This window comes from Haliaeetus leucocephalus, unplaced genomic scaffold (assembly GCF_000737465.1).
Source record: "Haliaeetus leucocephalus isolate CR32 unplaced genomic scaffold, Haliaeetus_leucocephalus-4.0 Scaffold0, whole genome shotgun sequence".
NCBI classification, from domain to species: Eukaryota; Metazoa; Chordata; class Aves; order Accipitriformes; family Accipitridae; genus Haliaeetus; species Haliaeetus leucocephalus.
This window is the reverse complement of record NW_010972436.1, coordinates 15,602,227-15,624,736: the sequence shown is the minus strand read 5'-3', so window position 1 is coordinate 15,624,736 and position 22,510 is coordinate 15,602,227. Positions and strand designations below refer to the sequence as shown.

Sequence of the window (22,510 nt, the reverse complement as noted above, 5' to 3'; positions counted from 1 at the left end):
AGGAACAGAGGTCCTATTTGAGCTCCCACCCCATGAAAACTTTGGTAGAGCAATACTTTATTGCCTATACCAGTACATGAAAAAGCATGTTAAGAAATAATCAAATCAACAAAATTAAGCACTGGAAAAATTCATAAATTGCATGGTACCTAGACATCCTACATAATGCTTATGCAGGAACATATGATATCTTCAAAACAGTGATTTCAAGATATGAGAAATAAAAGAATAAATGGGTGGTAAAAGCTGTACATGTTTGCTGAAGAGTATAGGGACTGCACAGCTGTGTTCCTAGCAGGTATTGACTGACAATGATATTGCATTTAAGTTACATTTTGACTGCAGTGTAAGTGTGCAGGGAATCTGCAGGCAGTTGGCAATAGAAGAGGAAGGATCTGAGCATAAAAAGAAAAAGTACTGGTACAGTAGTTTTTCGACACTGAATGATTTTTCTTCTTCTCACTCTTTACTCTTACATCACTCTTAATATCATAATCATTGTCCTTTCTTACCTTCACTCTCTCTGCACCAAAATTCTATGTTTACATAATGATAAATATTAACTTACATTAAAAGACTATCTAAAAGCTGGATATGGACTCTTTGGCATGAATTCACACTGTTGAAGATTCTAGCTTTTAAAAAACCCAAATTAAAACCCCTACATTTAAGACAGCTATCAATAAATACAGAAGATTATCTTTAAATGTCCTTTTTTACTGCCAAGATTCTACTTTCTGCAAGCTAAGCCTAAAGGTCTATGTTAATGGATAATATAAAGCCTACTTTAATGGAGAAAGACATTGGTTGTACCTCTTTTGAAGAGCATCCTGAAATCTTTAAGAAAAAAACATAGTCTCAGATTCTTACTATCCTCTAGCTCCCAGATTTAAAGGCCAAATCAGCACACTAACTACAGCTGAGAAAGAACAAAAAAATTAACAGGTATTTCTTATTTGAACTAATGTAATTTAACTAACCACCATACCCTCCTTCCCCTATATATCTACATTAGACTGCTTTAGCATATGCTTTCCTGTGGCCGCTCCTCAAATTTGCACAGAAATTCAAGGTAATGCTACGTACATGACCACAGATACACGCTGCACTTCAGTCCTCCCAAGTCCTCTGTTAGCTTTTAGGCACAGTTCAATGTACTGATGGTGACTTATAAAACACTGAAAAGTCTGCGTGATGTTTTGCAAGATACACTTATGCTGAATGACTCACAGCAGTTGATGATTTTCACCTAGAGTTTTTCTGCTTTATTAATATAAACAATGAAAGCCCCCATCTTGCATAGAACTACACTTCAAAATCTTAACACTGTACTGTCCCAACTACCTGAAAAATAAGAAAGAAAGAAAGAAAAAAAATATCCACCAGACTAGGAATAGGAGGAAAAAGAAATATAGAAAAACTGGCAGCAGGAATATAAACAGCCAGTTAACAAGCACCAAAATCTTTGCTGGAGGATTCACAAGGAGCCCCAAACACACAGTCCATGAGCCAGATCACGAAGTACCATATAGAGAGCACAGGCTCCCCAAAGACTTCTGGTTTTGCGGTTTGCAAGAACCTTAAAATCTTTAAGAAGAGCTTAAGAAGCTAAAAACTTTTGAGGATGAGGACTCATCACAGTTTGGCTTAGGGAATGCGCAGGGCAGAAAGAGGGCCGACGTTAGCATGGAAGCACAGGTCCACCACATGAGTAATGGTGTTATATAGCTCAAGCGCAACTTCTAACAGTAGCACCATCACATGCGTTTGTCAAAAACAATAACCTCTTTTTTTTGTTTCCTTTCACACCATCACAGTATGCCTCATCACCTGCCTTCAAAAAAAGCCCTGAGAATCAGCAATTTCAAAACTCCTATTTATAACCATTCCTGTTTAATACTGTCATACGGCACAGTCAGACCTGCCAGTCTGCTTCAAGCTGTTCAGCACTCTACTTCAGCTTGTGTCCCAGCTTCAGAAATACTTTAAAAGCTCCTAGATTTGCCTTAGAGGAGGAGTGAATGGAGGGAGGCCCTTACTGCCACTGAATACCTGAAAGCATGAGAAAAGGATCAAGGGAGAAGTAGCTTAGCAAAATCATTCAGGAAACACTCAAAGCAGTCAAGGAAGCATTATCAAATTGTTCTGCATGGAATAATATTTCCCACAGAAATGTGAAGGGCCTGATTTTAGCTTCTTGCCCCTCCTACCCCCCCTTTGATTTTCGAAATCTCATTCTGTCTGGATTATGTTGGAAAAGAAGTAACATCAACCATCCTTAAAGTAGCTTACATATTTTAAAACAGATACTGAAATGGCATTGTGTGGTATTTCCCACCTCTATTTTGAAACAAGAGTTTTCCCCAAACTAATGAAAGTACCTACAGCATACAACAGCAATGCAAGCTTTGTGTTTTTCACTTTGACTCAGGATAAAACCCCCACCTTATTACAAACTGCTTGTTAATACAAGATTTAGAGATAACTTTTCTAATACTTGAGCAATGACAGCTACTAACAATTTATAAGTCTTATCTAGCAGTGTATGAGCATGCTTAATTTAAAGCAATCAGCTGACTCCTAACATTCAACCTTTCCCTTGCAGATCATTTTTAGACCTGCTATAAATCTGACAAACGGTGAACTATTAAGAAACTAAATTAGGGCTGCTTTAGCAAAAACACTTGGCCTTTCACTGCTTTGAGATTGCAAACTGAGATTCAAAAAACATTCTGTCTGTATAAACATTTCTTCTCATCTACTTCCCTCCTTCCCTCTTCCCTCCTCCCAGAGCGGTTATCCACAACAAACTCTCTTCAGTGGCTGCAATCCTGACTTAAGTGAGTTAAAGCAGAGACGAGTCTCTATACTTCTCATTACAGATACTTAGCTCTGCTTAAAAGAGCTCTGAAACACAAGAGATACTGTACTAAACCATCTTTTTAATAATGTCATTGTTATCGGTTCTTATAAAAAAAGGGGTGCACCAGTAGACTGAAAACGTCATTCTCTGCACGCAAGAGCCGCAGTGGCCCGTCAGGGCATCCAGCCCCTGGCACCATCCCAGCGCCAGTTCCACCCGCAGCCCTTCCAGGGCCGCTCTCGCACGCGTGCCAGCTCAGGTAAGGGCACCTCGGAAAGCACGCGTGGTACGTGACTCAGCCCTGAACGTACAGATGATACAAACCCCAGGCGCTTCAGCCAGTATATGTAATAGCTGCTAACCAACCAACCGAAAAAAAGCACTAGGCTATTTCGTGAAATGAGCATTCATTTTAGTATTTGTAAACATTAAGATCTTAATTGCGTTTATTCTTATTACAGTTCTTCTTTTTATCACTGTTGGAATATACTCTTAATATGACTCAGGAGTATCCAGCCAGATACCACAACTCTCTATGCTGTTACAATATGCACTTCTTAAGAATGCCATCAGATAAAAAAAGTGGAAAAATGGAAATTTCTCTTTGCAAGTTCAAATACTAGATTTTTACCTTCTTGGAAATGAACTCAGTAGGATACACAGGGGAAAAAAAACCAAAAACCCAAAAGCACTGATTTTGGATAATGGTAATAAATAAGTGGGTGATCATCTGAGGGTCATTAGGATCACAACAAACTATTTTCCTGCCTTACATGTTAGTCTACTGTCTGTATGAAGAACTAGCACGACAACAAATGTTGCTGAAGTCAATACATGACGACTCATTGGATGTGGGTTTTTTTGTCAAGTCATACATTTAAATATTCTGCAGGTCTGTTTTCAGCACTGTGCATGAACATCCAGTGGTAAAATACACTTCAACCAGGAAACAAAGATAATTCATGTCTTCTGTGTAAGCAACTGTCAAGTAGACCTCATGCCATCTATCAACATCCACCGTGTTTAGATACAATGCAGATATACAAACTTTATGTAATTTATGAGAGAACTTCCCATCCCCCTCATACATGCAGATCTTGGCATTCATTGACAAAGATAAACATACTGCACTCACATGTCTTCGACAGTGATATCTTTCAGGATCTGGCAGTAATCCACGTTCCACACTGCCTGGTCGTCCCAAACTTTGGATGCCAGTAGAATTGCACCCAGTACAATTCGCTTCCAGTTTGCTGGACAAATATCTATCTCTGCATAAGTTAAAAGTCTTTCAAGATACACCTGTGGAAACACATTAAAATCAAAACTGAAACTATTTTGCTATTAAGTAGAAATGAAAACTATTCTTATAAATCCATTCCAGCGATTTTAAAACAGTAATCTGCTCTCAAGAAGATTCTTTGATAAAAACTGTAGGTTTAAATACATACATTTATACCAAGCTCAAGACTGGATGTGACAATTCATATTTTAGTTGACCTTTGCCTTCTGATCATGTTACCAGAAAAAAAACCTGTTATTTTTCTATCTGTAACTGTTAGTAATATAGTCATACGTTGGAATGAATTCAAATGATAGCTTAAATAAATTATTAAAATAATAATGTAAATAAATAAAATGCTAATTACTAACAAGGAAGGCAAGGGTACGCTATCAATAATAGTTACTAGCTATCACACAAACAACTATAGCTGTAATTCACAGGCAATAATTTATCAGATATGGCATCACGTCATGCCAGGCTCCTCTGGCGAGCCTGTGTGAAGAGATTCTATAGGCACCTATAGGATGGACGGAGGAAGTTACCACAGAAACAGCAAGCCGAACAGAGAGGAAAAGTATGTGCTAAGAAGGTAATTCGTAACAGTTTCCTCTGGACTGATAAACAAGCTCTGGAGATGAGTAACAGTAATCCTGCTGGGCCCCCAAGAACTGACGAACTCGGGACACCACAGTCTGGCCCCAACTGCCCAAGGCCACCAGCACGGGCTAGCATCATCCAGAGCTCACAGGACCCAGACCTCATCCAAGAGGGTGGCGGGTACTACTTACAAAGACTACAGGATGATCTCCGCACCACCGATGAAACAAGGGACCCCGGAGGGACTTTCTGAACACGTACCAAAAAGCTGCTGGGGAAGGCTGGAGGGTGTGCGCGCGCACTGTGACCCTCTGCTTCCAAACACAGAGCTCGGCTGCCCACCCCCACCTCACCCCCAAGCTGATGCTCCAGCCAGGGAACTATGGGTGAATACGTGAGGGTTCCACAGGAGCGAATAATTCAACAATCTGTGTGAATAGCTACCTGCTACTGGTAACAGCAGCTCCACTGCATCAATAACAGACTGCTAAACAACACGCGTTCTAAGAAATACTGGTTGTGGGTGATCTGTGTGCCCCTCTACTCTATCCCCTGTTAGAACAGGGAAATGACAACAATTATGAATATTTACATGAGAGATGAACAAAACTGAATACTTCTGCAATCCACAACAGTTACACCGTTTACATACTAGCTGAGAAGACACACAATAAATCTCCTGCAGTTTGACTAAGTTAATGTTTATTAGCACCTGATCAAATAATACCCAAAGAATAGCTAATATATCCAAAATTCAATGTAGGATACCTGCTGGTAAGGATTTGAGGGGAAGGGGAAAGGGGGGACATGGGGGGAAAACTTTAAAACCCGTAATAGCTCACTTGTGATTTTCTATAAAGACGTGCACTCTTACAAGCACACAGAGGACCTTCAGTGATTTGTGCTTCTGGAAAGATCTAGCATCGCAGAAAATACTACTACTTAAAAAATAATAATTCATGTATTTTGAAGCGCATGTATTTTTATGAGTCACCAATAACATCAAGGCTGATTACATCCTTCATATAGTTTTGTTTGTTAATTTTCATAATTATGATATGTACAAGTAATTAGAGCTTGGCAGCAAGATTACTGAAAACAGTAGACAGCTGTTGTATAATTTCAAGTTTTACAGAAAAAAATACATTTTATGAAAAAAAGATAAAATATCTGAATACATGTAGATGGATATTCAGCCCACAAAATGAACTGTTTCACACACTCTGCAGTATAAATGGCATACTGAGTAAGAAAACCACGGGAAAAATACAAACTGCACAACATTAGACAACTTTTGTTCAAAGTGGCCACTACAAAGTATAAGTTTGCTTCCTACCCTTACTGAAAGAAAATAAAACTCAAGTTGCAGTGTCTGTAATGGTCACTAACAGTCATATTATGATGAATTTATGTGTAAAACGCACAAAATTTTCTCTTCTCAACAGACCACCTCTCCCAAGCAACAGATTTCTCAGTCCACTGTGAGGTTATTTCAAACAGGTTTCACTGCACTCTTCTGGCAATGATTTAAGGAAAATCAGATGCAGTCATTTATTAAGTTAGTAAATTCTGCTCTGATTCAGAAACAGAATTTTTTACTGCCTTCACTAGCAGGAAGGAAGTCAACTTGTTCTGCAATTTCGTTTCTCACCTGTGGAACCATTTGCTGTGCACGAAGGAGCAGAACTTGAAACTGGAAGTGCTTCAGCATGACAAAACAGACACATTTACTGCAACCAACAGTTAGTCCTGATACGCTACTCTATAAGAATACAGGTTTGCATTTACTGAAGAATAACCTATTCCTTGAATCTTGTAATAGATCTTATAAAACCCTCTTCACTGCATTGTGATAAAAAGCAATTAGGTGGTTATTCAGGTTGCTAGTACTCTTACAAGAGTCTACACTGACTGACAGAAAATAGCAGGAGACTTCATGAGGTACTCTGATGAAAGTACAGTATACATGCAAAATATTATACCTACCTGAAAGGCTGCATATTTTATAAAAACAGAACACTGCTTGAGACTGAAGGACCAGCATTTTCTTTTAAATACCTAAAGATATTCTTCTACAGATGCTGAATGAAAATTACTTCTGTTCTAACAGAAGAAATACATGGCCGCTAGAGAAAACTGAAAACATTCCTTTAAAATATGTATGTTTTAAAATAATGTTGAAGTTTTTTACTTACCAATTTAAAACATTTTTTTAAGAGGGATTATGACTGATTTATAGATTACTACCAAAACCCACAAAACATTTAGTAAATACTTATCCCAAGTTTTGGGCATATCTTACCTTCAAATAAATACTGGACTAACTTTAAACAAGTAACAACTAACTTATAAGAGGAGGGTACATACAAAATGGTAGATGAATAGAAATCTTAATTGAAAAAGCACCATCTCATTGATACTACCAGTGTCAAAATGGTTTCAATGAATTTTTTAAATTATAGAGTACTCAAAGAGTCTGAATAGTTACAGTATGTTGGATATTACAGACTCGTCAAATTAAAAAAAAAAAGTCTCAGTAAAAAGACCTTTGGCTTTCTCACTGCCCAAAGGGTTCTCTATTTTTCTTGTGTTAATGGGGAATTAACCTTAATCTTGTTTTAGACACTTTGTTGAACTCAATCTATGTCATTAGGCACAAAAAGACAGGCATAATAAACATTAAAAAATCTCTGTGAAAACAAACTTATACTCAGCTGTAAAGTCAGAATATTTACAGCATGAGACCTTCAGATAAAACCATTGATTTTTCAGGTTTTTTCTTAAAAAATAAGAAACGTATAGGTAGCAAGATATCACAAAACTAAAGCTGACTTTTTCAAGAGGCCAGATGCCAGGCTCCTGAAAACAACATTTCTTCTTTAGCTATGATTTGCCCATCTGCCATTCTGACGCTGAAGACAATCGTAACACTATAATACTGTAAAACAAAATATCACTAATTGTTCAAAAATTTATTTTCCTTCATAAGGAAGGCAAACCACTATTTAAGTACAAAATCACAAATCCCAAATTATGTGTCAAGCCCATTAGTTAGAGCATCACTCTGAAAGATTTTGATGTATAAAATTTGGTATTGGGAGTTTTGCCTATGAAGGCTTTCCAAGTGGTGTATGAGTCCAAAATAAACAGCACCATTTAAATGCTCTGAGAAACTAAAATTAAGTCCCTAAAAATAAGCAAGTGGTCACTCCAAGGCAAGGGTTCAAGACAGAAACTGAAAAAAAAGTGTCTAAGTGGGTGAGGTGGGAAGAGTGGTGGAGACTCAAAGGACTCACCTCTCCTCTAAGTGGCCCAGTAATACTTATAAAACCACAGAAACACAAAGCTCAGTAAAAAGGTGGCATATGGATCTCACCAGAGTTTGTACTACCTGATGGTTCTATTTAAAAGGCTGCCTTTTGCTTTCCAGGCAGCCTGTGTAAACAACACCCTTACACACTATATTGCACAAACTTGTTCAACTTAACAAGCAAAACTGCTCCTTGAATTATGAACAAACACCATTCCCTGGAATTGTCCCCGGGAAGCAGAAGACTTCTTTATAGAGTAACACACCTTGCTGATGCAGGGAGCTTCATAAGCAGAAAGTGTATGGAAGCCATAGTACCATGCCACTCAAATTACGAAATGAACTTCATTTGCTTTACATCAGTGCTGAATTTGACCCTCAACTGCTAATGAAAACCTCTTAAATTTCAACTTGCCACACACAGTTTTAACAGTTTTGAATGAATACTCCACAGCTATAGATACACAAAGCATACAAAAATCAGAAAATAGTACCCTTTCTTATGTGCAGCTCTAGCTCAGAGAGAGAAAAAAGAAACAAAAAAGAAAACCAAGTAAGGATTCTGTTGTGGGCTCAAATGCATACGTGTTCAGAGAAGAAAAAGTAAATTGATAAGAACAGATAAGAATGATATTGCAAGGAAAGACATAAAGGAGAATAATTCATGACAGATGAACTTATACCTTGAGCAGATGAATTTACATCTAAGTAAAAAGGGAGCATAAACTTGCTAGTACCTTCCCACCAGCACATACTTGAGAAATCAGCTTTAAAAATTAACTAGGAGCTTGATAAGACACTATTCTTATACTACCTTCATTACCATATTTGAGTATCTTCCAATAGCATATTGAAGGACATGAATAATCAATCACCCTTGAGTCCTTGGTGATAACTTGGGCTTAATTCCAGACATAAGGTTTGTTGGAGTGAGGCTCTGTATCATCTTCTGATAAAACTGAAGATGATAAATACCTTGCCAGGAGAAAGGTGCTTAGTGTGGCTTCTGGCTCCTTTCTTGAAAATGCCTTAAAAGAGACCATTTTGTTTGTTCACTTGCTGTGGCCTCCCTGACGCAGTCTTAGGTTTTAAGTGTATGTGTTCAAGTAAGAGAAGACAGAAGAACAAGATGACTTCTTGCAGCAAACATCTGTAAAAGTTTCTCAAGGTCCTCCGCTAATGTGGAAATTCACTGTAATCTAGGACTTGTCACCCAAAAATATGCCTATGCTTTCACATTAGTGTAGCTCTTCAACTTTCAATCAAGCCCACTCAGTCACACACAGAGTCTTTGTTCTAGCTCGCTCTCTCTAGCTCTAATTTGGAGAGAACCAGGTGACTGCAGATTGTGAAATTTAGGCTGGTACATACCTGAGCTCTTGCCCTACTGATGTAGAGCATCCTCCTAACAGCAGTATACACAGAGCCAAGTGAGCTCTGTCTCCTATGCAAACGTGAGAAAGTTCATTATTCCTCACAAATAGAACTCTTGACCACTGTTTTCATCTCAGAGCATTTCAATATATTAGGCCTAGGCCATGGTAACAGCCCAAGGACCAAGATTTTGACTTTGATGGGACATCAGAGTAAAAAGGAGAGGCAGAGTCTGCCATGCACTCGGCAGCCTGCACTACTGAAGGGGGACGCTTCTGGCTGCTGCAAAGATGTGCTGAATCAGTACAGACTTTTGGAGAAGGGCCAGGTGGCTCTCAGCCCGTTTGAAGAAGGCTGGTGGGTAGTTAGTGACTATGCTACTCATCCCAAACAAACTCGTGGCTGGTGGGAGAACACCACCTGCTTTTGCTGGCAAAAGCAAGCGAGTCTTCCCACACGCAGGCAGGCATGCTCCACCTCATTTAAAAAAATAGAAAATAAAATACATCACTGAAAATGTTGACCCTGCAATGGTAAGTGTGACATATGGAACTGCCATTTGTATGGAATTATGCCTATACATTGAACAGTGTCTTAAACACAGGTCATTTTCTTAAATATGGGGTTTGTATCAGACTGTGTTCTATGCGGTTCAGTATATTTGTGCGTTGCAATGAATTTCACTGGCTTAATTTTGAAAAGCAAAACAATTTCTACATGTTTTTTAGGACTAGCTGCTGCAAAGTCATATTATAAAGCTGAATTTTAAAAGCTCATTGTAGAAAAGAATATTGTAACTCGCATCCCAGAATGCTGGAAGAAATTTACTTCTATGTCAAAAGACCAAAAAATGCAGAAGCAACAATATGAGAAACGCCTTTTTTTTGTTTTTTAAACAGAAGTCTGAAAAACCTCATCTCCTCTGCATTATTTCAGCAGGCCTTCCTTTATAGAAACAGAACTAATAAAAGGTAAAATGAGCTTTTAGTATCTAGAAGACATAAATTAAAATAAATGCCATGATTTGCCTCCACCCACTTTTAACAGCTGTATCCATGCTTAAGAATGGAACTAAAGCTTAAAACAAATTGAAGCTGTTATACCAATGTTACTTTTCAATTAAATTCATCCTTTGCAGTGCCTCTTCTGAAAGTAAGCTTTTGTGGCAAAACTTTTGAGCACTTCTCTACAAAACATTCAGAAGTTGAATTCCAAAAAGACAACAGATTTACTCTGCCTTAATTCAACACCTAGTTCTCCTCAAACACTTTAATAGCTTCCAAGAGCCATCTTCATCACACCTATCATTACCCACTTAGTTCTATGACTGTATGCTTTTAGATTATTTACAGAACAATAACAGGACTATTTAAATAGTCTTAAATAAAGTAACTGATGTGACATTAGCAGAAACTCTCAGCAGCTTCAAACAACATATCATTGTGAATTTTTCCCAGCTTGCAAAGAACAAGTATAACTCAGGTTTAATACCAACAACACTACAATCTTCAAAACTCATTTGTAACGTAATTCAATTCCTAGCTGAAATGAAAATGCAATTCTGATCTGGAAAATACCAATGAACACTGGTCCATCAATATGTTTTTACTTACAAACTCAACACCTCAGTAGGCTAATAATGGAGGTATCAGACTCTGTTTGGGAATGAACCACATGGCTTTACATGACTGTCAGTCTAACCAGCTTTGATGGATAACACTTGCAGCTCATTGGAGACATTTTAATAACTTGAGCACACATCAGAAGATACACTGCACAGAGTCAAGATTTCAGAAGAGCAATATTGGATTATTATTTTCCACCTCTTTCCACAGACTCGCACCAATATTTTGCAATGATTGACCTTTACACTTGGAGTATCAGCAAATTATTTAATCATAAATGAAACCAATTGGGTGATTTTCCTTTGTTAAGAATTCATTTACCTGAATTAAAAAGAATTTAATTCTATTAATTAAATAAAATTACCACTCCGTGGGTATAGATAATCCTAAATTGGCTTCGAGTTCAATGAACTCTAGAGAGGTTCATTAGCTTAGATACAGCACCACAGGAATGTAGTTAAATGGCTTCCAAAGCCATTTCAGGTCCAGCAGAGGTACAGAACCGATTTGTTTCAGCACGTATCTCGAGCTCATGAATCTGCCAGACCCAAAATGACTCCATGCTGGCCTAGTTTGGATGCCTCTGATCTTAACTCTCAGAACTTGGACTTGTAATAGCACAGTGGAGAAGCATTTAGCCATCCATTACTACCGCTAGTCCTGTTTGTTTTTTTTTTATCCAGACACTGAACTGTAACATGGCACAAACTAACAGGATCAGCAATAGCATCCAAGCTCCAGCAGTGCTGCTCCAGCAGGGCCACTGCTGAGCCAGAACTAATCCCTGGGGTGATTATTTGCAGTTGGGTGAATCTACTCTGGACTTCCCGAGTGCCTGATAATAACCACAGCATCCAATGTTGTCCCAGTTAGCGAGGATGTCCTGCTCCCCATGATCCTGGATAGCAGAGAATTGGTTACACAACATCCCAATCAACAGAACATAAATCCATTCAAAGAAACAGGAAACTAAAGACAGCACTGAAGAGTTAGTTTTAATTAGTGCAAAACAGCATCTCATTTTTTCCATCTCAGAGGACGTTGTAGCGTACTTTGTATATTATATAATACTCTCAAGTAGAAAGAAAAGTTAAAATACCAGAGAAGGTTTATTTCTTCTTTTTTTTTCCCCCCCTTCAGGAGGATATATACCAAATATGAAAGTGTCAAATAATTTCATTTCAATATTTCATAATCCAAAAGAACACTCAAATTTTATTAAAATCTTACTATGGCTTCTTTTAGAAGTTTTGTTTCTCTTTTTTACTTCATTTTGAAGCTGTTCAACATTAACTTCCAGTACTCCACTGACACTTCTTATCATACTGGAGTTGCAGTCTAAGCACCCAAAATACTCTAATTCTTTTTTTAAATGGAGCAGGTCATCTATGGAGGTTATGAAATTTCCATCCTCGGAGAAACTCAGAACTCAACTGGTCAGGCCTTGAGCAGCCTGATCCAGCTGGCCGTGCTTTGAGAAGAGTCCAGACCAGACGTGACCTCCAGAGGTCCCTTCCAACCTAAATTATTCTGTGATTATATCTGTCTGCAGCACTAGAGTTTCCTGTGGTGCAACATGGAGAGGTCAGAAGTTGTGCATTGCCTCCAAGGAGGCTGAGTGGGAGTCTCAGCACACTAAAGAAACAGGCAATCACTGAGGAATGTCACTGACATTACTAGAATAATTCTGAATTTGGAGCACCAGCAAAAGCAAAGCATTATCTTTTCTCATGCCGTTTTTATATCGCTTTATGTCAAATTCTATCTCTATTTTACCAAGAAAACTCTAGTAGCTTTAATTATTTCTCACTTCATTTACACTAACAGAAAGGAGACTATGTTTTTGGTATTTTAATTACCATAATTGAGAATCTACAAATGAACATGTATTTCCAAAAACCTCATTCCCTCCCTCTCCCATTTAAACTCCATCTGAACTCACTAGGTAACCCACATTATAAGTTGCAGGAGCACAGAATAACTAACGAAGACAGTTTCCATCCCAACACATCACAGTTCTCTCTCTTTAACAAGAAAACTTCAGTGTGTCACAATGCCTTGAAACTAAAACAATATTTGTATGGAAAAAAAATATAATCGGTAGTGGGTCCCATATAGACAAATTATGGCTCTAATCCAATCACTAAATTGCCATATGCTCTGTTCCAAGGAATCAGCCAGTTCCCTACCACGACTCTCCAGAAATAACTGTGCTTTGCAATTGCCCAGCTGGGCATTTGAAATGTTCCATAAAGGTCTGGTGCCATCCATTTGGTGGAAAAGGACATCACATCACCATGGTCCTTGCAAACTCACCCAATTTTTATTTCTGAGACCAAATGTTGAAAAAGAATAACAAACACAGTCACAAAACTCTGAAAATGTGAACAACTGCAAAGTACCATTGTAGATATTTATAAGAAGCACTAATGGAACTGAGAGGAAAGTCACACATCCCCAGGTTTGCCCCCTAATTTACTCATTTTAAGCCAAAGATCTATAATACACATAAAACACACTCACACTGTTAGGCAACATCGACTTTCCAGTCTAAAACTGGGATCAGTATTCATTCCTTGCCCACGCAGAAGCCCGTAGAGATGCATCAGAAAACAGACACTCATTCTTTGACTGAATGTCCTCTTCTCTCGGGGATTTAAAAAAAATTCCCTCCCAACCGCAGATTGAATGTTCTCTTTTTATTAAGTGTACATCCCAGCAGGCCTAAAGCAAGACTTGACTGAGAGACTTATGAGTATTAAATGATACTCATTCACGTACTGTATGTTAAGACTACAGTCAAAAGATGAGAATAGCCCTAAAACCAGGGACCAGAATCTGAGTCTTCTGCTCCCACCAGTACGAAGGCCCTGTTCCTCTTGGCCTTCTCCAGAGTGTACCGTGACACACGGTCAGCTACCAAGGGGCTCGGGATCCACAGCACGGGTGGAGAGACCTTCCCTCTGCGCCTGGGAGACCTTCTTCAGATGTGGCAAAGCGGTGGGCTTCAGCCATCTCCCAGGGAACGCTTGAAGCCCAGGACAAAGGTGGACACCAACAATATTGGATACAGACAACTCCTCTCATGGGTTCCTTGCACGAGGTGGAGCCCAGCTTCCATGCTTTGCCTTGTCCACCCAACCACACTCACGATCCCTTATGGTCACTGGATGGTGAGTGACAGTGACAAACCAGGCAATAAACAGTACTTTGCTTTGTACTCTGAGGTCTTCGGAGGAACCTGCATCTTCTATTAGCCGCATAAGGATCAGTCGTTATACTGGGCCAGCTGAAAAGGACCTCTGCTGCAGCTCAAGTGCCTCTACGGACTCTGATCACTTTCTTTTGTGTTTTTGTTTTCTTTTAAACAAGTATCAGATTTTTGATACTTCAATTGAAATATGAAAAAAGAAAAAAGGTCTTTTATCAGCATTTAAAAGTAAAAATATCCCCGTGAAAGGAAATCAATTAAAAGGTTTCTCATCTCCTCCAAACACACAGAAAAAAAAATTCTCCTCAAATAACTACAATTTTCACAACACAGTTGAAGAATATTCTCTCTCTACCTAGTTGGTGAAGAGTACAATAAGAACTCAGGAACATCTGGCTGGATTAACTAAATCCCTGTTTTTCATAAGGAGAATTTATTCTTATGTACTTCAAATTTCAAATTTGCCGGTATCAAATCCTCTCAGCCACAGTATGAACTTTGTAACATATTTCAAAAGCATGCCCCTCTGAACATCACAGAAATAAGTCAGCTCATGTATTCTATGTATTTACATATCACCGTACCTGATCAGTCTATAGCATAGACCTAGCGTATTTGCCTATTTGCAAATTTCAAAATATATCCTCTTTGAAACTACTATGGACACAGAAATATATTAAGAGCCCTAGATTTGGCCTATTTGCAAAAAACCCAGAAAGTCATGCCAAGGCAAAGCAGAAAACTTGGAACATTCCCCTCTTCAGGTCTAGTTAATAGGATTGTTTTTACAGAACAAAAGAACAATGCATAAATATTTAATTCTCATGACATGCAAACACTGTATTTTTTTCCCGTTGGTATGGATAATGTTCCTGTTCACGTTTCTATTTGCTATCCAATTAGTAGATTAACATAAGTACAACTTGCCACCTCTGCACTTGAGGAGACAGTGAAGATGAGGCAGGCACTTCTCAGTTTTAGCAAGGGTGGGAATACTCTGGGTCAAGGGAGAAGCACATGTATTATTCTTCTCACAAAGGCAGGTCACAGAGTATAGTTCAGCTGTTCACTGGGACAAAAACATTATTTGCAAGACTTTAAATTAGCAATACAATTCTTAAAACTAATTTTATTCTTACGGTATTATTTTATAAATAAATATTGTGAATTAGTATTTAATTGTTTCAACCAGAGATTTTAATTTTTCACGTATCAGTATGGGAAATCTCTTGGCAGCTCTGGAGGCTGTGTGAAAATTAAATTTTTTGTTTAATTATAAATTGGTTTTGCTGTAATAGTGGAGCCTTTAATTGAAATATTTTAATTAAGTGCTTGAAGCAACACAATGCTGGCTTTTTGCTGGAGACTAGCTTATCTAACAGTCTGGAGTTTCACATTTACTTAGCTCCTGTGCTGAACATACAGACTGCTATATAACCAATTGTAACTGCTGCTTCTACCTGGCTAATGGCATGTAAAAAGACAAACAGTGAGTGCATTCAACTACACACCTTAGACTATGTTAATAACTTGGGCAGTAAAAAGAGGTGGTTAGGACTTCTTAAAAATAATTAGAGTGAGTGAAAGAAAGATAATAGTTGTAGCATCTTGCTCAAAATGTACTGTGATCTCCAGAGACCTACTTCGTGCCTTCTGGCAACCCTCCCAGGAGGAACAAGTGGCAGACAGGGCTATCAGATTGCTCTCTGACGGACAGCCAGACTATGGCAAAACATAAGCTCCAGCAGGGAACGCTGCTCTCTTCTTCTCCAGACAGGATATCAAAATTGAAAGCACTTGGAGGGTTCATAAATAGCAATATCAACACTATTAAGATTTCAGGAGTGTGGGGAGGGGGGAAGGGTTGATTGCTTTTTAACAAATTAATCTCCACATTTGAACATTTCAGAAACAACACGATTTGCCTCTGGGGCCCCTCCTGATGACACTAAGAAATAAAGAAACGGGATCTAGAAGTACAGAGGAAACTGAGAACAGCAGCAGCAGCATTTCATACTTGTAAAACACTTATTTATCCAAAAACTCTGAAGCTTTCTGGAAAGAGGGGTCAGGCAGGTGCTATTATCCTGAAAACATGGGCAAGAATAGCAGAACAGTAACACTGATCACCCGCACCAAATCTATCCGCAAACATCTGCACAGCTGCTTTGAGAACTAGGCTATAAAACAGCTAATCTGTTACCATTGTGTGGGGTAAAAAACCCAAGCCACCTACGCTTTCAAGCACTAACAACTATGGAAACTGTCTCTGTAATATAAAAAATGAGTTAAAAACATTCATACTTAATTGCAGATCACACCAAAAGAGTCACTTGCAGAGAAATTACATGAGAACCAGAAGAGGCAAGGAAGTAGTTACAAATGAAAGATATTGAAATATATGCCTGGGTGACCAAGATTTGTGCGGAAGAACTTTCCATGCATTGCAATAACAGGAAGATATTGTTATTAAAAAAAAAGCCCTCTTCCTTTCTACTAAACAGTGTCCTTATTGATCAAATAACCTAAGATCAAAGAACAGATAACTACAACAAGGTTCCACTGTATTTGACAGTAGATTAATTAAATTACAGAAGAACATACTGATTCACACAACATATCTTGCCTCCAGCAGAAAACACTTAGGAAGAAAAGGGAGAAGGACAAGTACTTAGTGCAATTATGTAAAAGAGACAGACAAAATGTCATTTCAGAAAACAAGTAATGGCTGGGTCAAGTAACTAGGTAGAGAGTTTAAAATGTAAGGGTGGAGCACTGCAGGGTGTTTCTTGCCCTATTTCTCTCATATTCCTGTTCTGTACTGGCTAGTGCAATTCATTCTGACTGTCCGAAGGAGAAAAGCCTGCCAACTAATCTTAGAAGCTAAGGCAGAGAGATTAACAGAGGAAATGAATAGGTCTGGGCTTCAAAATCCACCTTCTCCAATTTCCCCTTCTTCCATCTAAAGTGCATAACAAAGCTGTTATGAAACCACATGTTGTAGTGGTAAAAAAACATTTTGTTTTAAAATCTCCGAGTCAAGAACATGGCCAAAATCGTGCCTGAAAGCTGAAGAGGCTTGTCAGAGTTGGCAGGATAAAAACTTCAGGAAAATTAAGGAATTCTCAGCTGGTGGAGATTACTTTAGCTCCTTTAATCCACATTGCTATGCTGATCCACACCAGCTGAAAATCTGAACCTTCTTTTGTGTCATACTATTTTTAAGTAGCTAAACTTCAGCCTTGAGTACAATTGTTCAATCCTATGATGTGGTCCTGAAAGACAAGTACAGTGCAAAGTAAAAAAAAGCCCTCACCAACATGTCCCAGTCACTCACCGAATCCTTCATGTGCCTGTCAATTCTTATTAGTGCTATCAAATTACCTACAGCTGTTCCCGAGTCTCTGCTGGGAGCTACAATGATACACAGCAAACCCCCCAAAACTGGAAGCCTTTCTGCTTTTAACATTCCCTCCTGTTCGGACCACTTATGCCACCTGCATTTTCTATTAGTCTCCTTGGTAGCCTGTAACATTATCACTCTGTGCGGGCAAGACGTAACCCCGGCTTTTGTGCTGCACGTTACCCAATCTCTTCTTCCATCACTTAGTCTCCCGAAGAAAATGACCTGTAGTATCTCTTCCCATCAAGAAACTTCCTTGGTCTCCATGGTGAGAAAAAAATCCCCGGTAGCACCTAGATTTATTAAATCATACCAAGCCAAGCTTTGAGAACAGAACTGGGTCTGTCAGATGGTTGATGTCATCTCTCAGACACTCACCAGGGTGACAATGGCACATTCAGCAGTCAGTTGAGCAGCACTGAACAACGTCCGAACAAAGCGGTAAATCTGTTTCTGCTCTGGGTCATGTTTGTCGTAGTCTGGTGGCACTTCGGATTTCTAAGGAAGAAATACTTCCAAATAGGTGACTGAAACAAAACGAAGCAGACAGAAAAGACAGTTCACATGAAAGGGAAGAAGAGGCAGATGAACTTACCGAAAGGGGATGAAGGTTTTCATCAAAAATATCTAAGAGCATTCTTCCGTCTGTGTCCCTAAAAAGCATTAAAACCAAAGTAGTGTCATTATCTGAACATGACAGCATGCAGCTCTCGTAGACACAAGTGTATCGTTAAAACTCCAATACTCCTCATGCTGTGAGGTGCTTAGAAACACTGCAGAAATGTGATTTTCAAACAGAAGTTGGACCTATTCTGCCATAAGGTTCACATGTAACATGAAATCCATATTACAAAGTATGCTAAAATTTTCAGCTTTCAGTGTCCAAGATACACAGCTTTTGTGCTCTCTACTGTAAGGCTTCTTCACAGCCTAAGAAGTACTACTATAAACTTATAATAAAATCAGGCCTTTTCTGAGGGCATGAATTTCTGAGGACTCTCCTTTTCTTAACTTCATGATGTTAATCCTTGCAATCTCCTAATTCCTCCTCCTCCTTTATTGACAACATCATGAACATTTACAGATATGCAACGCTATTTTTAGTTATCCTTCAGTTAATACATACATAATTCCCTTTTTATTTATTTGGAAAACCCTAGCCTACTAATGATTTCTGTAAGCAAAAAGGAGTACATACAACAAAAAATTCAGACAAAATAATATTCCTATTCATTGGTTTTATTTGCTATTTCTCTCTCAGATCCCTGTTGCTCAAGATCAGCATGCAAGTTGATGCAACTTCACAAGCCTAACATCCAGCATGCAATATAAGATTTTTGCTGTGTGTAATCTTGGCAGGAACACTAACAATCACAAAAGCGAGTGGTATAACAGTACCAGTTAGAACTGGACACTTTCTGGACAGATGCATCCATGTGACCTACTTATTACAATCCCATCTTTATTTATAGCGTCCCTGGTACTCTGGTCAGAGTTCTTAAGAGAGAAACCACTGAATATGTTTTCTATCTTTACTCAACCGTACGTGTCTCTCAGAGCATGCAAACATGAGTTTCACAGTGGATTCACGTCTACAAAATATATTTATTAGCAGCTAACATTTAAAACTCAACATCTGAAGATGACATTTTTTCTGCTATAAAGCCTGCTAACACTGGAAATAAACACTTTTTTTTTTTTAAAAAAAGGAGTACCTAAATTAATACAAAAAAACAGACTGAAATAATTACTAGAAAATTCCTAATAAGCAAGGATTTTAGGCCAGACTCTTTTACCCCTACAAAAAAAGTCTAGTATCTTAATGCAGAAGTAGTCTCACTGGAATCATTGATGTGCTACAGTGAACTGTGGACCTTCACAATGAGAAGAGAGAAAGAAAGAATTTCCTATTTTATTTCTTCATGCTGTAGCTGCTGCATGGTATGAAGGCACATCTGATTGCCCTCAAAAAACCTACTACACCAAAAAAGAGTTGAGAGGTTTTTGTCTTCACTAGAACAAATTCACATTGTTATCTTTCAAAAATGGACAATCTACTAACTGATCTAAGCATTTTTCATTGTTAGTTTGTTGGGGTTTATTTTGTTTATTTATTTAGCAAATTTATTTATTTACCAAATTCACCAACAGTTATGCATTCCTCCAAACGTGTAGTCTTTCACCACTTGTTGAACAAGTAAGCACAACAAAAGCTGCAGAAAGCCAATCAATATAACAATGATGGGGGACACTGGGAAAAGAAGGAATGATAACTAGAATGTTACAATCAAATGAAATGTGGGAAACATATGAAGAAATATTCTATTTCATGTATAGTTTCTCAAAAAACTGGGACTGGTGAGAGTTTGGAATATTAGGAAGTAATTTAGTTTTAAGTCTACTCTCCAGGAGAAAAGGAACAACTAAATACTGTCTGAACTCTTCTCTGGCAAAGCAGATGCTTGATTCGTTTTCTGTCAAAACCAACCTTGACTCTACATAAGAGTTACAGCGGTTTCTTACTCCCCACCCCTCGTAATGAATTAAAATCTACCACAGACATCAACAACTAACTTCCTTTTCGCCTATAATGCCAGGAAACAGAACATATGTTTTGCTATTGCTGTTTCAGCAGCAAGTACAACTGAATGCCATTACCACGTTGTCCCTCCGTTCCTAAATCAGAGACGACCAAAGACAGAACAGTCGTTTCACATCCTTCATTTCAGAGTCGTTAATTGACGTACGCAAGCCTGCTCCGGCATCACTGCTGAGACCATCTGTCCCGAGCGCGGCAGAGGGCACGTTCACAGCACGCACCCGCCAGGCAGCTTCCGCGGGGAAAAGCAGCAACCAGTTCATCCTGAATAAATCACCTCTCCATCCCAAAAGGGAAAGGACAGACAGCAAGTTTCCCAAGAAGATAACATTCAGAATGTATTTGTTTTCAAGATGCTGACACGGGACTCTTTATTTTATGAAGGTTTAGCCTCTCTGTCTACTAGTTGTAGGTCAAATTTGCATCAAGTGCTGTAAAACCACGAATGGGCATATTTTACTGCAAACAGAAATCGGCTCCGTGGCAATCGGCACAAAGTGAGTCTGGTGTACTTTGGCTCTGGATACCTTTGACTATGGATTCCTCCTGCTCAACTGTGAGCTCTTACTGAAGTTTCTCACCCTCTGTAGTCCTGAATGTGCCCCATTCTCCTGAGCCTTTTACTCAGCTGGCATGACACTTAAGAGAGCACTTAAGAATAACTTATTTCCACAAAACTTTAGAGTCTGATTATCTTTGAGCTCTCTGTTCTTTAGTCAGGCACAGTAAAAATTGACTAGTTAGCCAAACTAACCCAGGGACGATGGAGGAAAGGGGGAAAAGGGAACCACAGATGGATAAACAAGTAATCCAAGCACGATCACTAACGCCTCATTTTCTGGGAAATGAGATTAAAAGTTTGCGAGAAGATTCCACTCCAACTTTTGCTTTACATATTGCCATATTTCAGTCCAAGGCACACTGACGTCTTGGAAAATCTTCTAAGAGCTTTCAGCAGGGATCAAGCCCTAAGCATTTCTGCCCTTGTGCACTTCTGAAGGTTTCTCTTTAGATGTCAGCCTTGTTTCAAGAAGTGTGATGGGTTCCAGTGACCTGAAACATGGTCCCGAATGACGTATCAGCTTAACTTTAAACTTAGGAGTAATTCCTTTTGTTCTAGTCGGACTTCTTACAGTCCAGAAGAAAAAAAAACATGTAAGTGGCCTGTTAGATCAAGACCTAAACCAAGTTCTCTGAAAAGACACATTGAAAAGCCAGGGACACAAAAGTCACTTAAACTATTTATACAATCTCTCCTTAGAAATGTCAGGAAATACTATTTTATGATACTGTGACATATCATGAGGACAGGGGAATTTAAGATACAAAAGCACAATTCAGCATGAAGAAAGCTAATTTATGTACCAAGTTACTTTCTAGAGAAGCTATTTTCTATTCAGTTTCAATCAACTTGACTGAGCAGAGATCTAAAACATTCTACACCAAAAGAGATAAGCCAGGACCTGCCCTGTTTCTGAGGCATCTTGAATTACTTCTATTCACAATGTCACTTTTACTGTATAATTAATGGTTTTTATTTCAAAATCCATTAAAATTAACTGATCATCGATTTACACAGTTAACTTTACAAAGATGTAGCTAAAAAAAAAAATCTGAAAGACACTATTCAGTTTTCTCTGTATGTAATTGCAACATATGCAACAATGCAGAAGTGCCCAGTGCACATAAAACCGAACACTGAATCAAAGTTTTTCAATGCTGAACTGTACTTCCAGATTTCTGTGGTACATAATCCTTATTTTCTATTTTTCTAAGCAAAATAACATATATAAAAATACAAAGGAGTACGTTTCTCATTTCTAGCATGGGAAATAAGAAAACTACTACCCAAAAACATTTTGAAAGGAACAGAGCATGGATTTTTAGGGTTTAGGCAGTTCATTTGTTTTGATTAAAGATATCTTCAGTACAAGATTTCATTATTCACATACCTGTTTTTGATGTGGTAATATATTGCAAGAGCTACACTGTAAAGAAAAATACAGAGTTAATATCTCAGGACTGTCAAATTATATTATTTGTCATATTAACATGTAAATTCAAAACCTAGCACAATGCATGACAAAAAGTATGCTCAACAGCCTGTTTTCTTCTGTTCACTGTTAGATACCAGGAAAACTGCTGTAAAGAGACAATTTTGTATTTGTTCAGCACACTCCAAGTGCCTCCTTTTCACTAGCAATAAAGTACCTTACAAAAATACTCACATTCCACATACGAAG

General features: G+C 38.4%; 1 protein-coding gene across 2 annotated transcripts in view; it reads right to left on the bottom strand.

Moving 5' to 3' along the window:
• CCNY (cyclin Y) overlaps window positions 1-22,510 on the bottom strand; it is a 127,143-nt gene that overhangs the window by 6,928 nt on the left and 97,705 nt on the right. For both annotated transcript variants that reach the window (XM_010585443.1, XM_010585451.1), the window contains 4 exons: window positions 22,220-22,255; window positions 18,264-18,321; window positions 18,047-18,166; window positions 3,999-4,165 (listed from right to left, as the gene is read on the bottom strand). In XM_010585443.1, coding sequence (XP_010583745.1) covers window positions 3,999-4,165; window positions 18,047-18,166; window positions 18,264-18,321; window positions 22,220-22,255 — 381 coding nt within the window. The remainder of the gene's footprint in view (window positions 1-3,998; window positions 4,166-18,046; window positions 18,167-18,263; window positions 18,322-22,219; window positions 22,256-22,510) is intronic.